We start from the raw sequence: 17,372 nt of genomic DNA on the forward strand, positions 1-17,372 counted from the left end.
AAATCTCACCAATTTCCAATTTTCATTTAAAAAAAAAAAAATTTGTTCTCATGCACTTGTCTGTATAGGATATAAATTACAAAAAGCATATTCATGCACCTGGATGAACAAAATCTAAAGAAAATTATCATCATCACTTTAATCAAATTGCAAGTATTTGGTTATGATGTAACCCATCACATGCTTCATACTTTAAAAAAAAAAAAAAAAATATGTACCATTATCAAATAATTGTGTTTCATGATCTAAAGTTTCTTCCATACTATTTAATCATTGTAAGAGAGATTTTCTTTTCTTTTTTAATTTTCATTAATTAAAACAAAAAATATATATATATATTTGCAGATCTAATTAATTCTAAGTTTACATACATGGTTGATTTTTTTCCATTATAAATATTTTTAATTCATTGCATTTACACCAGATTAATTTAATGAAATATTTACCATATTCATGAGAATTGAATTATTAACCTCACTTAATAAAAAAGAGTATTAATTCCATTTTCATGTAGGGGATTATGACAACATTGCAACTTACAAAGCTGAAATTTCTGATAAGTATTAATTAATTAATCACATTTTAGAATAATGACCTAATCCTGCCAATTATTAAGTACAAATCTTTTGTCACTTTCGGATGAAAAGATAAAGATAAAAAAAAAAAGCTATTAGAGAAATGAACCAACCTTTTTTTTTCTTTCTTTCCATTGGGTATTGGGGGAGGGGGGGGGGGGGACTGCCCATACATGTTCTTGCAATTCTGTCTTGTTAAAATTAGCTTAATATGCAGTACTGTGGCAAAAAGCTGAGTGATATGATTAACTAGGATTCAATAATGCCCCTTTTAACAGTATTTCAATATAGTTTATATAGGTTTATAACCGATCAGAATCCTAAAACAGATCGGTTCAATATCATGTATTTTAATCTGTGATTAAAGCAGGTTGAGCGGGTTCACTAAGGGTAGCCTCGTCCAGTGATGTGATGAAAAATAAGAGAGCAAACTCAATCATCTCGCAGGTTTATAAGCATGCATGCCAAAGCCACTTGACAAAGAAAAATATGCCGACACATCCATACATATAAATTTGTATGGTCAAATGATAAAAAAAAATAATAAATAAGAAAAGATGTGTGATCTTTTCTGACTAAATTTATTCTCACACTAAAAATTTTAATTTTTAAATTTCAGAACATCAAATCTCTTAAGAACACGACTAATTTAGATACATATTAAATAGAGATCCAGTTCATATGTAGCAAAATATATACAAGCTCCTAAAACTTTTATCATTGCACGTATGCAATTCTCGAATAAAGCTTAAAGCAAATGAGTGGCTTTTGGCAGAAGAATTTTCTTTTTCATTTATTTATTTGTTTTTATTTTCATTGTACCAACCAGTGAATAAAAAAGAGTACTGGAAGAAAAGTGGTGCCCCTGCGGCTGCCTTTAATTAGCTGTCCATTAATCACATGCACTAATATAGAAAACTCCCATTAAATTTTGCATCAACCTCATGTCTATATACTGAATTTACAAATAATTTCTCAAAGATATTAACTGTAGATTCTGGCAATCCCTTTAATGCTCTTACTTGTTCTTCTTTTTGAAAATTTTGATGGAGTAACCTATTATTCAGTGTTGATTTGGCTGCATGTCAAGGATGAATCCAATATCTTGGCAGAATTTGCAGCCTTGTTTTTGTATAATGACATGGATGACATATACTATAAAAATGGATTTAAAGAAACAACAGTAAATCAAGGGCAACAATTTAAAAACTACATCTGTATAAACCTTAAATATACCTGTTTAAACCTTAAAAATTGTAATAGTGGTAATAACTTACTGTTCAGTATCTAGTTGATTCAACTAAGAATTTGACCCTTCTGTCTTTTGATTAATTTTCTGATATTTCTGAATCATGTAATCATATCTTCTCCCAGTCATGCAAATTTTGGCCAAAAATATATAATTCCTTTTTCCTTTTAGGAAAAAAAAAAAAAAAAAGATAAATTTTCCACTAAATGGCCAGGTTCTTGAACAGTGTCTGATAGTGTGATGGTCATCCTTTAGCTAGTTGCCCCCATTTATTGCACTTGTCTTTTGCTTTCCAAAATCTCTCTTCACTAAATGCTCTTTGCCTCCCTTTTTCTCTAATCTCTCCTCACCTTTTGTCATTGTTTTTGCAGCTTTCTCTCTCTGCCCTATAACTAGGGTTTCCTCCCTTAACTCTCACATCTGATGATGAAGCTAGCTTTGGAATTTTCTTCTTTTACTCTCTCAATGTGATCTGCATAGTCTTCTTTCTTCCTTTGTACGTACAATCAAACTATAGATCTTGAAAAAGCCTACACAAGAGCAAAATATAATAAAGGAAATAGTCACAGAAAAGGTGAGTACAAGAAGCTCTCTCTTTCTCTATATAAACATATTTTCCCTTCATTTTGATTCATTCTATATCTTCAATTTCAAGTACTCTTTGATGATGTTATGTTACAGAGTTTAACCTAAGTTATTGCTACATGGGATTTGATTGTTACACATAATTATATTTCCAGGTAAGAAATATTTCCTGTAAGGAAAATGGTGAAGGGTTAGAATTGCACCTGTGAGATCCAAAGCTGCTTTAGAATAATGGGTCTCTGTAAAACTTCAACGGGTATAGCTAGGTATCAGAAGTTTTGAGAGAGAGACAGAGAGATGGAGGAAGAGGGAGAGTGAGATAGAAAGACACATTTTCAAGCAGAAATATTTGCCAAATTTACAGGCATCCTAAACTCTCTCTCTCTATATGTACACACACACACACACAAAAACAAGTGTTGGGTTCTTTTGTACGGACCATTACTCTTTCAACAGAGAATTTAGATTTGATCATTTGAGAAAATATTTCTGGGAAAGATCACCCATGAAAACCAAAGGGATTAATTTTCTGTACATCATAAAAAAATTGAATTCTTTTATTCTAAATAAGAGAATTATTAAAAGAGAAGTCAATTAATTAAATTGACTATTTATAAAATTCTTGATTCCAAATGTACTATAATTGATTGTAGGTATTATATAGTGGATGGCTTCTTCTAGTTATTCAATTTCTCCATGTGCTGCTTGCAAGTCGTTGAGGAGAAAATGCTTGCCAAATTGCATATTTTCACCATATTTTCCGCCAGAAGAGCCTCAAAAATTTGCCATTGTTCACAAGATATTTGGTGCTAGCAATGTGAACAAGCTGCTGAATGAGGTCCTTCCTCACCAGAGAGAAGATGCTGTGAAGTCTCTTGCCTATGAAGCTGAAGCAAGGTTGAAAGATCCTGTCTATGGTTGTGTTGGTGCCATTTCAGTCCTCCAAAGCCAAGTCATTAAACTCCAAAAGGAATTAGATGCTACTCAAGCTGATTTGATCAGGTATGCCTCATCATCACCATCGCCACCATCATCAGTGTTGTTTGGAAGATCTAGGATGGGTCATGGAGGATCATCTTCTGCTTCTTATGATCAAAATTCTGTTTTCTATTATCCTTCTCCTCGGAGTAATGAAACTTGTGGTCACACTCAAGAAAGAGGAGATCATGGTAGCATTTAGCTTTATTTATTTATTATTACTTTTTTTAGTTGCATTTGGTTTGGACCGTTCGTTGTAGCTTTTATATTAATTCATCTAATTAATTTTATTGTATGTGCACTATTTTTAGTTATAGCAAGATGCCCATTTAGGGTTTCTTCTGTGAAATTAATTGATAGCTAGTGTGTTGTGCATACTATAAACTAAAAAAATAGTTGGAAAATTTCAGACAAGCCTACCGAACCATCAAATGCACAGGACATCTAGGGGACTCGAACATCCGTTCTGGAATAGACAAGTTCCGAACCTCTGGGGGACTCGAACAACTACTAGATCAATGTCCAATAAGGATTCAGACAAGCCTAACAACATGGGACATCCGGTCTGGTATTCTCTATTTTTGCATATCTTACCTGTGGAAGAGATCAAGACAATATCAATTAGTTTATGCCTTTTGTCTCTTTCTTTTTATTTTAAGAAGGTAGACAACAAGAGAAGAGAAACAAAAGGAAAAAAATTTAATAGATAAAATTGTAACTGATATAGTTCTTATCAAATTTCCTAAAAGGTGAGTGGACATCTGAATCTGAAATCAAAAATCAAATTAAAACCCAAAAGGTTATCTTAAGTCTTGGATTCTAATATTTTGAAGACAACACATGAAGTTTCAAACATGTTATAGTTTGTTATCTGATACAACTTCCAACCTTAACAGAAGAGGAAATTATTGCATGCATCTGGATATATATATTCATCTAATAATATGTTATCTAAAATTAAAAATATGTTAATATGATATTTTAATTAATTGAGTGTATAAATTGATGTGTATACTTAAATGGGTACAAAAGTTTTCCTAACAAAAAAATTCAAATCTTATTCAGATTGCTTTCTCCTAGTCTCAATAGGGCTTCTAAGTCTGTTAGCCTTCTACTCATAGTGAAAGTATACAACCAATACCTATACATATGCCTCCAAGAACTTACTTGATTATTTAATTATACATTCAGAGGCTTTTTATTGATTTAAACATTGAAAATTTTGCTCACACGATCAAGCAGTGCTTTTATTAGAGGTCATTAAAACCAAAACTCTTTTGATCACCAGCAAGTGAAATAGGAAGACTAATTAAAATAATTTATTAAAAATAATCTGTCCACCAGACATCTTATAATTTGATTTGATCTGTTGATTAGACTTTTTGAAAATTCGACTTTTTAATGACTTGTATCGATTTATCCGATATTTTGATAATTTCATTATTAATATCGGTACATATCAGTAAGAGGTCAAATTTTCAAAACATTTGGTTCATAAGTCGAATTATCAAAACGTTTAATTGTGTTATCAATATAATTATTTCTTTTAATAAGAAAAATCGAATTCTTCAACAAGTCAGAATCATCAAAATGTTTAGTTAATAAGTCGAATCATCAAAATTAACATTTAGTTGTGTTTTCAATATAATTATTTCAACTAAGACAAAATGTTAGTTTTTCGGACTCAGAATATGCTCGGTTTGATGGAGGGCACTTGAGTTGCATTTGCTGGCTTGGCAGTCACTAAAAACCTAGGAAAGCCGCACAACAATTCCCTAGAAGTTCCAATACCAGCGCATCAATGGAAAAAAGAAGACCTCCCGTAAGCAAAAGCTGATAAACCCAATTCAAGAAACCCGACCCATAGAGCAAACGAAAATCCTAGCGAGTGGTATTCGGTTTAAATTGAAAAAAATTAAAAAATTAAATTAATTTAAAATTTTAATTTAATTTTTTATTCATTTTAATTCGATTCGAATCGATTTTTAATTTCAAAATTTTCGATTATTTTAGTTCCATTCGATTTTAATAAAAAAATCAAAAAATCGAACCGATTAGTGACAATAGTATATTATTTTCAATAATACAGAGAGATTAGATAATATCAAGATTAAAATATTCTAATTAAATTTTAAAATGTTAAAAATAAAGTGTAAAAAATAAAAAAAATTATTAAAAATTCAAACCGATTAAATCAAATTGAATCAAACCGAATAAGATCAATTCGATTCGATTTAATTTCTAATCAAAATCAATTTAATTTTTATAAATATTAAAGTTTTAATTTTTTAATCTATTTAATTCAATTTGATTTTGAATCTATCAAAAGCAACAAGAATCAAAATCATTAACACACTATTTTTTAATTTTTAGTTACTCTATCGTTAATCATAATTGGTAATAGCTCAAATTCAATTCATAAAAATAAATTTTGATAACCGCTGGGTCTCACCACCCCGGTATGAGACCTAGTTTATGATAGTGGCCCTGATTCAAAGATTCTGGCATCTCCTTCACGAGCCAGCATGAACCCCCAGCCAGGAGGACGGGCCTCTCACGGACCCCAGCCCTTTCACACCAAGCTTGGCTCGGGACGTGATAGGAAAAAGGACAGCAGGCCCAATTACCTCGCAGCCCTGTTTGCACGCGCGCCGTGGGAAATTAAATGGCCGTCTGACATGAAAAAAGCATATGACAGTTTCGTACGTACGGACCTGCATGATAGAGACAAGTGACACTATAGCAGAGAGGCCGCTAGACATCACTAGCAGGCAAAAAGAAAGGAATAAAGGAGAGAGGGCACCTTCCCCTCGCCCAAGCGAACCCAACCATTGTAAATCCCATTTTTTCTCAATCTCATATTATCAAATTTTATAAATTATTATGCTTAAAAATGATTAATTTACATTATTTTAATAATTTAATCAATTTTTTAGAAAAATAAGAAAACTGGGAAGCTATTTCAATTTTGAAATGTACATTTACGGCAAAATACAGAAGGTTTCTTTTTCCATTTGTTAAAAAATCCTTGGCTAGGAACACTTCAGAGCTGCCGTTTGAGGGGCTATAATTGATCAAACAGATAAAAATATGTTTTCTTACATAGGAAAAAAAGACCAATGAAAAATACTCACACTTAGCTGCTTTCGTATGCATAAATAATTAAAGCAGAAAACAAAGATCTTTTTTTTTTCTTTCTCCATTATCATTAAATAAATTTAATTTTATATATAAAAACAAACTTCACAATTATTAAATAAAAAATAAACTAAATTAAATATAAATATTAATTAAAAATTAGTCTCAACGTCTTGTTTTCACGTATTAATATATCTTTACAAAATACGTAAAATTTTATTAATTGTAAAGATAATGTAGTAATAATTTTAATAAAGTAGTTTTTTGAAGTGAGAATAAAAATTACTATTTTAATTATATTTTTAAACTACATATGGAAACAAAATTTAAAAATACCACATTTTCAGATGGATAACTACAAATCAAATCTATTAGCTTTATAATTTATTTTATTTGAACAAATTTAATAATAATACAGTAATATTTAAAGAATATGATAATATAAATAAAGAATATAAATTATATTAAAAAAATAATAAGTAATAAAAGCCGAATTGGATCTGTTTCCGAAAAGGCCCGTGAAACTTGTTTCTCATGCACAGCTCTTACTCGCCATCTCATGCCCTACGTGTCACTACCTGCACTTCCTCTTCTTCTTTAAAACATCTCTTCTCCACCTCTATCTCTTGCCTCTTTCTCCGTTATCATCTCATCTTTGATCTCCGACGCCATTATATCATCTATGGCTGATCGTTCACCGCCACACCAGGTTCAGGTGCACCAACTGCTCCGCCATGATCCAGCCTACAAGGGTCCGCAGAAGGGTCCTTCAGCCTCTAAAGTGATAGCGGTTGTCACCCTTCTCCCCGTCGGCGGTGGGCTTCTTGCACTTGCGGGTATAACTCTAGTTGGTACCCTCATCGGCTTAGCTATTGCAACACCTCTGTTTTTTATCTTCAGCCCAGTTCTTGTTCCGGCTGCTTTTGCCATTGGACTTGCAATGGTGGCGTTTCTAGCTTCTGGGGCTTGTGGGCTGACGGGGGTGACATCGCTGTCGTGGGTGTTGCAGTATCTACGGCAAGCAACGCGAGCCATGCCGGAGCAGCTAGACCAGGCAAAGAAGCGCATGCAAGATATGGCTGGTTACGTGGGACAGAAGACTAAGGAAATGGGACAAGAAATCCAGAAGAAAGCACATGAAGGGAAATGATAAATGAATAAAAGGAGTTAGGGTTTGAAATTAGAGAGGTTTGGTTGTATGTGTGGGTAATTAAAGGGGTTGGTTTATAATTTTCAGTTATGAGGTAGATGAAGTTGTTTTGTTGCCGTTGTTGTTTTTGTTCTTTGCTTTTGCCTGAATTTTAATGTATGTTTCATGTTCGTTTATTATATTATTGCATGTAATGTTAAGTTGAATATATTGGTTTTCATATCTTAACATTGGCCCCAAGTCGACTTAATTTAATCAGCTTTGATCAATTTGAAAATGACGTCGTTAGATGCTCATGTGACCTAGTATATTATGAGACTCTGTAAGGAAGGCAACTCAAAACTGCAACTTGTGTGAATGTCTCTCATTCAAGGATTGCGATGCTTACACGTAGTTTGTGGATTCGAAATTGCAGAATTAGCCATTGTTCAATCATTTCCACTTATTTCCCTTTTTTCTTTTTTAATTTTTTTCTGTTGTCTCATGGTGACACATGGCTTGCTTCCCACGATGTAATCCATGAGTTTTAAACCCTAAAATCAGTTGGATCTTCTGAATGCAGTCACTCTTTCAACTTCCGTGAACCTTTCACTCTTGAACTTGACAAGTAGCTAGCTTTTGATTGGTTGAGAGCAGAGCTTGAATTTCCATTTCCATGATCTTTTTCACTCTCTTCAGCGTTTAACTCAGAGAGAGCATAAAAAAACTCGCGTAAAGCTCTAAATTCCGTCTGATCAGCTATCATAGTTAAGTTGAATAAAAATATAATTAAAAAAATAAAGAAAATTTGCGATCTCTCTGGATAAACAATCCATCATTGAGGCCCTATCTATTTTCCAAGAATTACCGGAGTGCGATAAAACTTGAAATGATTATCACAAATATTTATTAAAATATCAATTTATAATTTTACAAAATTGAGGCCAATTCAAGCTCACACCAAAACTGTGGCCCCTATAATGTTTACAGTAATTATATTCATTGCAGATGATTTAAACAGGTAAAGAAAGGCCTGGTTTTATCATTGAGAAATATGCTCGAGGCCTTCATTCTCCATGGAGCGAGGCTCTGCAGCTGACTTGGAATTATTTGGTATCCAAAACGTAAGAACTGTAGATGCAGCAACAAACATGGCCCGGCGAGGTGCCCATTTCAAGCACGATGCAACACCTATGTTGCTGTTCCAGAATGCCACCTGCAAAAAATACCGTAATGATGGTTACTATTAGCAGTTACATCATTGATATCATTGATCCCGTTGATGAAAACTTGCATTTGGTGCGTGTTTGATATAATGTAATTTACCATGGTGTAAATGGATGTTAAGTATTTAATGAAATTTTATTTTATGGTTTCATTAAATTTATTTGATTACAACAAGTAAATTCTGGATTCATCAATGATTACTGGGCATAATAAATAGTGATGATAATTTTATCTCATAGAAAAAAGGTTTAAATGTGAAAACTGAAGAAACCACGTTGTACAAATTTCTAGGCGATTACAAAATGAATCCAATCCTAAGGTAAAGCATCAAACACTGGGAAGGAAAAATTAAATGAAGCAGAACATGAATTGGAGGACTGTCAGGCATAAATCTGTTGTTGGATCTGATAGGTATGGATTGTAGTGATATTACTCGGATATAGAGGTGAATGTATAACCCTTCAGCGGGAGACAAGGTTTTCTGCTTCTCTTTAGAGAGAGAGATGGGTGGGTGCACACATGGCCAGATGCTAATGTCTTGCAATAAATTAATCAAAACAATAGAAGACTCGGTGCAGAACAATTTTCCCTCCCTAACACGACGACACAAGTCGCCAAAAAAACTAATGGTGGTTTACATCTTTGCACTTTCATATTTTCATTTTAAGAAAGGAGGTGCGATGATTGCATAGCCACATTCTTCTTTTCTTCTTAGAAAACAATAACGATTAAGATATGGTTTCTCTCTAGATTTGAACAAACAAAATATTGGAACAATTGATACCTCATTTCTCATGTTGATATTCCAGGCGTGCAAGGTTCCATCCCCTGAGCCTATAGTAAAGAAACATGAATGGACAGTTAAAGTGGCATTTATATATAACATTTTATCTCATCATGAATTATCTTGTTCCCTCGTTTGGCATGAATTTGCAAAATCATTCATAATTTCATCTTCATACATAATGAAAATCTTTCGAAGTTAAAAAATTTTAAATTCTTTTATTCCAAACAAGAATTTTGCAAGAAAAGAAATTAATTGAATTGAATTTTTATAAAATTTTTGATTCCAAACAGAGGGTCATGAATCAATTTGCAGAGAACAGTTTAATACATGCTAAAACCATCATGAATTAGCTCATCATTAATCAATTAGCAGAGAACAATTATTTTTCTCATTAGCATAAGCTAATTAACATTAGTCTCAAAACCCAAAGTCGAGAATGCTTGAGAAAATAAAACTACTGAGGACACAGAGTCACAGACATATAGCATTAAAACTATTCATGGTCATAAACTAGAACTTCAGCAAGGTTGATCACTAAACAGATTAGCTGCTAAGTTCCACCACTTTAAACAGATGCTTTACAGCATATAAGAAATGTTAGACTTGCACAAAGCACTATCAGATTTTAAAATATGACCTTGAAACTTATGACCTCTCTTGGCACTTTCCAACTACAAAAACAAAATAAATGCTGATTGTACTGCATTACAGCAGGCGCTCTCAAGTGGAATATCTAATGCCAGAGCTGAATTACATACATCTGCACACCCACGACCATCTAATCTCAAGCAATGATATCCAAGTAGCTTGGGCATCTTATTATTTGCACTGTGAACATATCATTCATGACATAAGCGTCATCTATAAAAGTAACTGGCCACACGTGGTCATTTTTTGTTCAATTGTCATTTAAGAATAATCTTATGCACATTAATTGACAATTGAGTTAACACATGCGCATTGTGGTATTTTAGTTTTATCACACATATTTTCTCAAGCATGCCTCAATTTATTCCCTACAGCATCGAAACAATTCAATTCTTCCATAATCACCATCATGCGCTGTAATAGGGTAAGTTGACCAAGCTTTTCTAATTATGATCAACTTCAAAGCATACAAGGTTAGGCACACTGTAGTAGGTCTGCAGCGGACAGCAACCACAATATAAGTAGAATAAACCACTATTTTAACTTTTAATTTTCCATTCATAGGTATACATTACATAAGATGGAAACACATTTTGAATATAAACTAAAACAGCACTTTATTTCATGTGAAGAATAAGACTTTGAATACCTGATACAACATATTGGCCATCCGGAGTAAAAGTTGCCTCTATAGTAGTATTCGGTGATGGTTCCAAACTGAAACCACATTTCTGTGCAAGGGAAAGTTTGAACTAATCATTTGAAGCTCAAAATAATGCATCAACAATGCAAACTTACTCAGAACCAGCGTACAAGACATTAGATAACCAAACATACTCATACACATACTTAAAATAATTATATTAAATACAAAAAAAGCACTGTAAGAACCCCAAGACTCAGCCATTTAACCCTGTGAACTAACCTTCTCTCCTCCATATGCATCAAGAACATAAATATTGTTACTTGTGGTCGTCAAGAGCATTGATTTGCCATCATTGCTGAATTTAATATCACAAACCTCAGCTGTGTCGCCACCAACTAAAAAGGTGTCAAAGGGACCCTACAATCAGAGTTACAAGTCAAAATCAGAACAGTAATAAATAATAATCTGAAATGCAAGGCAGCGCTTTATAGGGAAGAACCTTGTCATAGGAACGTGAGTCAAACAATTTAATAGCACCCCCTTCCATTGCCACTGCGAAGACAAGACCTTGTTGGTCATATGCAACAGTAGGTCTACCACGTAGGCGCAAAATTCCCTGAAAACTATAACAGTAAGCATAAATCACAATCATGTATAAGCATAGGCCACAGTTACTGAAAATAGATATGGCAGCATTCATCATCTCAACTACAATTCATAATTCACCCCATTTGAAACCACTGTACTTCGAAACAGGGCATAACTAGATTTTAAAATAATAGGGAAATTTGAAATACTGAAAATACTCATATTATTAGGGTTGCTGGGATTTTCCAAAATTTTTTTACTGTCTATACTTATATTTTCACAGACTCTATGCAAGATATATAGGCCATTGGAAAAACACAATTTTTTCACATTGGGGGAGCCGGCTCCAATCTTAGATGAAGGTTCATTCCTGTTTTGAAAGAAGTTCACCTGAAAACTTCATGATAAATTAAAACCTAACCTGGCAAGCATTTACTCGAAGATCCCATATTCTGGCACTGTGGTCAAGTGAACCAGACATGAAACTGTCATTGATCGGGGACATGCAAAGAGAAACAACTCTACAGCAGCAAATGAAATGAAAATTGTTAACATTGCAACCTAGCAAAAATTAAAAAAAAAAAAAAAAGAAAGAAAGAAAAGGCAGCAATCTTCAACAGCATGTTGCATGGTTTGAGATTATGGGGAAAGAAAAGGAGGAGAAACTGTTGTGGATAATGGATAGTCTCAATCCATAACAAACAGATTTTATTTATCTAGTAATTTCTTTTCAGATTTCCCATTATCTTATCTCATCATATTTTCTATTATCTTATTTCTAGTAGTTTCTTTTCAGATTTCCCATTATCTGATCTTATCATATTTTCTATTATCTTATTCTAGATCTGATGGTTGCTTGTATTAGACTTCTACTTTGATTAGAAGTGCTAGAACCTCCACTATAAAATGAGTTTATTTTATTCAATAAAAACAAACAGATTTATTCTAAAAATTGTGAGATTGAGACTCTCTCCTTTTCAAGTTTTGAGGTGTTAAGAGATCCCTCCAATGAGATCCTTTCCTATCAATCATCCCATGATGCAATAAGATAAGCTAAACTCTTTCTAATGCAACAATTTGATGCTCATTTGAATAACTTAGCTCAGCAAATTTCTAAACTAATTCGAAACTTCAATAGGGGTTGAACAAAAACCAAGATAGATTGAGTCGCAATTAATTCGAAACTTCAATAGGGGGGTGAACAAAAATCAAGATAGATTGAGTCATAGCCAACAAAATTTTGGTTGACAAGAAATGATAGAGGTATATATGGTGCTCTAAAATGACAAATTCAACTTTTCATCGTGCAATAGCACAAATGATATATTATCATCTTACGTTTCGGGATCTACAAGAGTGGGGTAGTAGATCATGTTTTAAAAGAACTTGATTTAGTTTCAAATAAAGTTGTCTTTAATACAGGTGCTCAGGTTTGGAAAGTAGTAGGTAGTTGGCAATATTGTCTTGAATATAAAGCTGCATGAAAGCCTATCATTTATTTTCATGCTGCATATCCTACATTTGAGCTTGAGAACAAAATGTTTCATATCCTATATTTGAGCTTGAGGACAAGCACCGCTTCAAGGAGGAGAGTGATGTTATGGATCATATTTTTTATATATTAGACTTGTACTTTGATTATAAGTGCTAGAACCTCCGGGAGTTTATTTCATTCAATAAAAACAAGCATATTTATTCTAAGAATCGTGAGATTAAGACTCTCTCCAGTTTGAATCTTGAGGTGTCAAGAGCTCCATCTAATGAGCTCTCCGTGATCCGGAACCATAACAAATACCGTCCCAACAATACTAATAATGCCAAGCCGATACCCATAAGTACATAAAACAAGAAAAAGATCAAACGACTTTGTCTCATTATAATATGCAAAAATCTTTCCAATTATCCAGATATATTATGCAAAAGCCAACTTTTGAAAGGAGCTTTAAAATTGAGATCAACTTGTGTGTATATAAATTCTTAGTACATGATCCTAACAACTTAGTTTAGTCACTAACAAACTAACAAGCAAAGGAATCCAAACCTCTCCTTATGTCCTTTGAAGTAGCGAAGGCACCTATTATCATACATTGACAGATACCGTAAAGATTCTGCATGAGGGGTGAAAGAATATAGTTACAACAGTTCCCATATTCAATAACATAATAAAAATGAATTGAGATTTGAGAAGAGAAACCGAAACCACTTTGAAAAAATAAAATTAAAAAAAAAAAAACTCACCACCAGTAGAATCCAAATTGTATTTAGAGGAACAAATAACAGAGCTAGGATGGTGGGTAAAGCAAATGCGGTCAGCACCATGTTTCTTGTGATAAGTTGTCTTAAGCAACCTGAAATTCATTAACACAATGAATATTTTTCTGTGCTTATTCTTGTTTTCTTTTAGCTTAAAATTAATCGTAATACCAAGTCAACAAACGTAATCAAAGACTTCAAATATCTCCTTCAAATCACAATTTTTCATAGATACAACATCCGTAAAGTGAAATAAAACTCACTTAGCACTTGCAATGTCATAAAGCCGAACAGAATCATCCTCACTCGCAGTGACCAACAAATCGTCTTTCCGATGGAAATCAACCGAATTTATTTTCCCACCCTGAATACAAATCCCAAATACATGAAAAAGGAAGAAAAAAAAAATACCATTCCAGAATTTAAAACGAATTAAGTTTTTATTTTTTTTCCCTCTCAATTACTCGATTGAAGCTTCTCATTATAAAGTCTAAGCTATGAATAACTAGAGTTCTTAAGCGAAATGTCTTTTTTTACATTTAATTGAAGTTCAATTTTTGAGATTAGAGAAATCGAATGCAAGCTCCAAATCCATCACACCAAGTATTTTCAGTGTGGGTTGATGGAGTGGAAAGGGGAAAAAAGAAGCTTACAAAATCTGAGAAAACGGCTCCAATGGACATGCTGCGTACGTAATCGTCATCCAACTCAGTGAGTGACGTGGTCGCCATTTGTGGATTCTCTGATTAGAAAGGGAGAAGATACGAAGGAGAGTTCTGGTTCAGGGAGGGAAGCGGAAGAGTAAAACTGAGAACAATTGAAACGATGTCGTCACTTGGAATTTTATGCTCGCTACTTTTTTCCTGTGTTATTTCACATGAAACCCAAACGTCCAGTCGTTTAACCAAAGTAAGGTCACAAGTCCATGGCGTGTATTACAAAATCTTATCCTAGCTAGTAAAACCATGGCCTTACAAGCCATTGAGCCTACCCCCAACTCAAAGCCCAATCACAGGGTCAGAGTCCCAAAAACATCATAATTTTCATAGATAATAACGTACCCTTAAAAAGTAAAACTTGGCTTCGTTTGCCAAGCATGAAAAAACTCTGGCCCTTGTTTAAAAAAAATTCTTCAGTTAATTTATTAATTAATTTTTTAATTTTAAAAAAAAATATATTAAAAATTTTTTAGGTTTTAAAAAAAACTATAATTAATCTCTTTATTAATTTTAATTATTAAATATAGTATAAAAGTCTAAAATTTTTATAGTATATAAAAAAATTAATAAATATTTTTATAAAACTAAAACATTAATTAATAAATTTTTCTATAAAATTATAAAAGCAGTTAATGTGTAAAATTAATATAATGATAATTAATAAATTATTAAAATTTTATGAATATTTTAATGTATTTTTTAAAATTAAATAATTAATTAATGAATTTATTTATACCAGACTAAGAAGTAAAATTTTTTAAAAAAATCTTAAATTTTTGTGATATGAAACAATGTCCTATCTATAAAATAAGATAATTTTAAAAAAATAATTAATAATAAGTTAACCGCATTTTTTAAATATAAATAGAGTGTAATAAGACTACTGTGTGAGAAAATGCCCGCAATCCTAGTAGATCATGCCCAAATAAATTTGTAAAATATTTCTATCCATGGTTAATTGCCTCCACGCAAACATTAAAATCCATCTGATAAGGCGAACATCTTAACCATACTCCGCTCGTAAGCCTCAATAAAATACCCATAAAGAGCAGCTAAGAAAATTCATTTGAAACTCTCATCAGTTCACCATATGTTGTTTTACCCTAAAGGAAAATAACAGAGGCATCAACATTACATCTTAACTATTGGATTTTTAAGTTTTAATTGGATTAAATGCAATAAAAATAATATAAAATTTTTTATCAATATAATCACATTTAAATGAATAAAATAATAAAAATATATTTATGTTATTTTTTTAAACTATGAGTTATTGTAAATTATAAGTGTTATTTAACAATATTTTAAAATTATTTAAATATTTGAAATATCAAAAGTGATTTGACGTTCGTTATAAATATTTTGATTCTAACATTTAATATATAGTATATGTATTATGCTAAATCATATTATATTATATTAAATCATATTAATTTTCATTTATTAATTATTAATCTATTGAATGAAATTTTAAATTTTATTTATTAATTTTAAATGCATATTATTTTTTATATAGATTCATAAAACCGATCAATTCAATTTATTTATTTATAAAATAAATACGTACATGTTAATTATAAATATATCATATATCTCAATTTATAAGATCGATTGCTTTACAAAGTGAAAATAACATAAATCTCAACCGTTCTAATCGTTGTCTATTAATAATAAAAATATTGATCATAAATATTTAAAAATATTATTTAAATATAATATAAATCTCACGATTATGATTACATTATAATTTGATTTGCACAATGATATTATCCGGTTGTTTTATAAACATATTTATATTAAAAATAAATAAAACATATTTATTAAGATGTATTAAACACTTTAACGTACATAAAAAATAATATTTAATTATAATCAACCGAATGACCGTATGGTATATTATTAATATTCTGTTTTCAAATAATTTATTCCATATAATATTTTTATAATTGATAGCTTGTTTAACTAAATTAAGGGAAAAGAAAGTTGAAGATCTCACATAAAAAATACACAACACTAATGTCACCGAGGAAACTAGCTCTACAGCCATACGTCTATTACCATTTTATATTTTATTATTTATCAATATAATATTTCAAATTGGTTATTAGGGTTCTAGCCCTTTCTTCAGCTGCCTTCTGTCCTGAGGGGCAAAGAAGGCCTTCTTCCTCTAACTCGTCATAATTTTCTCTCATACCACAAAACCACAAGGTTGAGATTGTAAATAGTTTTATTTTTGTTTTCCTTGTGTCTTTCTCTTGGCATACAAAATTTTAATTGTGAGAATTCTTCAAAATTATTTTTGTAACAGCCCGCTTACCGGACCATCACCGGCACTAGGATCCAGATCGGCTTAAGGCCGCCGGGACCCGTAGTAAGCCTACTGTCAACTCTGTGTACCTGATAAATCCCATACATGATCATACTTAAGCTTAAAACTGTTACTTACTCCACAAGAGGGGTTCGGCGGCCGAAACTCCCTTCGGCTGCCGAACCTGGTTTCTGCCAAACGGGCAGAAACTTGGTTCAAATGAACCTCCTGCCTCCCAAAACCATAAATCATGCATAAACTTGATCTACAACATGCATACTTCACATACATCACACCTAGGGGTCTCAAACTATCAAATACCCCATCTACAACACTTCCAACAACACATAAACAAGCTACATTGTTCATCAAAGCATCAAAACCCATAAACTCAACATATACCCTAACATGCATTTCTACCCATAGATCTTGCATAAAACTTAGTTAAAACACATAAGGAGCTTAAGATCGGCTCTTACCTCTTGAAGATCGAGAGGGAGACGACCCAAACTTGGAGATCCACGAAAATGAGCTCCTGAGTT

General features: G+C 32.2%; 3 protein-coding genes across 5 annotated transcripts; 2 read left to right on the forward strand and 1 right to left on the reverse strand.

The window, feature by feature from the left end:
• The first annotated feature begins 2,020 nt into the window (after positions 1-2,020).
• LOC110605056 (LOB domain-containing protein 25) lies at positions 2,021-4,017 on the forward strand. 2 transcript variants are annotated; one of them, XM_021743360.2, is made up of 4 exons: positions 2,021-2,398; positions 2,565-2,675; positions 3,063-3,578; positions 3,798-4,017. In XM_021743360.2, exons 3-4 carry the CDS (start codon positions 3,077-3,079, stop codon positions 3,833-3,835), a joined length of 540 nt encoding a protein of 179 aa, XP_021599052.2. In that variant the 5' UTR covers positions 2,021-2,398; positions 2,565-2,675; positions 3,063-3,076; the 3' UTR covers positions 3,836-4,017. The 2 variants fall into 2 exon arrangements, with proteins under 2 accessions (XP_021599052.2, XP_021599051.2); XM_021743359.2 differs by lacking the exon at positions 2,565-2,675 and having other exon boundaries at positions 2,030-2,398; positions 3,798-4,010.
• Positions 4,018-7,092: 3,075 nt separating this feature from the next.
• LOC110604539 (oleosin 18.2 kDa) lies at positions 7,093-7,900 on the forward strand. Its single transcript, XM_021742743.2, has one exon. It carries the CDS (start codon positions 7,208-7,210, stop codon positions 7,673-7,675), a length of 468 nt encoding a protein of 155 aa, XP_021598435.1. The 5' UTR covers positions 7,093-7,207; the 3' UTR covers positions 7,676-7,900.
• A 634-nt stretch (positions 7,901-8,534) lies between these two features.
• On the reverse strand, positions 8,535-14,632 carry LOC110604537 (protein ANTHESIS POMOTING FACTOR 1). 2 transcript variants are annotated; one of them, XM_021742741.2, is made up of 10 exons: positions 14,457-14,631; positions 14,067-14,167; positions 13,789-13,898; positions 13,592-13,658; positions 11,972-12,071; positions 11,462-11,578; positions 11,242-11,379; positions 10,966-11,047; positions 9,666-9,715; positions 8,535-8,870 (listed from the first exon to the last, which is right to left on the reverse strand). In XM_021742741.2, exons 1-10 carry the CDS (start codon positions 14,532-14,534, stop codon positions 8,697-8,699), a joined length of 1,017 nt encoding a protein of 338 aa, XP_021598433.1. In that variant the 5' UTR covers positions 14,535-14,631; the 3' UTR covers positions 8,535-8,696. The 2 variants fall into 2 exon arrangements, with proteins under 2 accessions (XP_021598433.1, XP_021598434.1); XM_021742742.2 differs by lacking the exons at positions 8,535-8,870; positions 9,666-9,715 and adding an exon at positions 9,722-10,496 and having other exon boundaries at positions 14,457-14,632.
• Positions 14,633-17,372: the final 2,740 nt, after the last annotated feature.

Source organism: Manihot esculenta, chromosome 17, assembly GCF_001659605.2.
Source record: "Manihot esculenta cultivar AM560-2 chromosome 17, M.esculenta_v8, whole genome shotgun sequence".
NCBI classification, from domain to species: domain Eukaryota; kingdom Viridiplantae; phylum Streptophyta; class Magnoliopsida; order Malpighiales; family Euphorbiaceae; genus Manihot; species Manihot esculenta.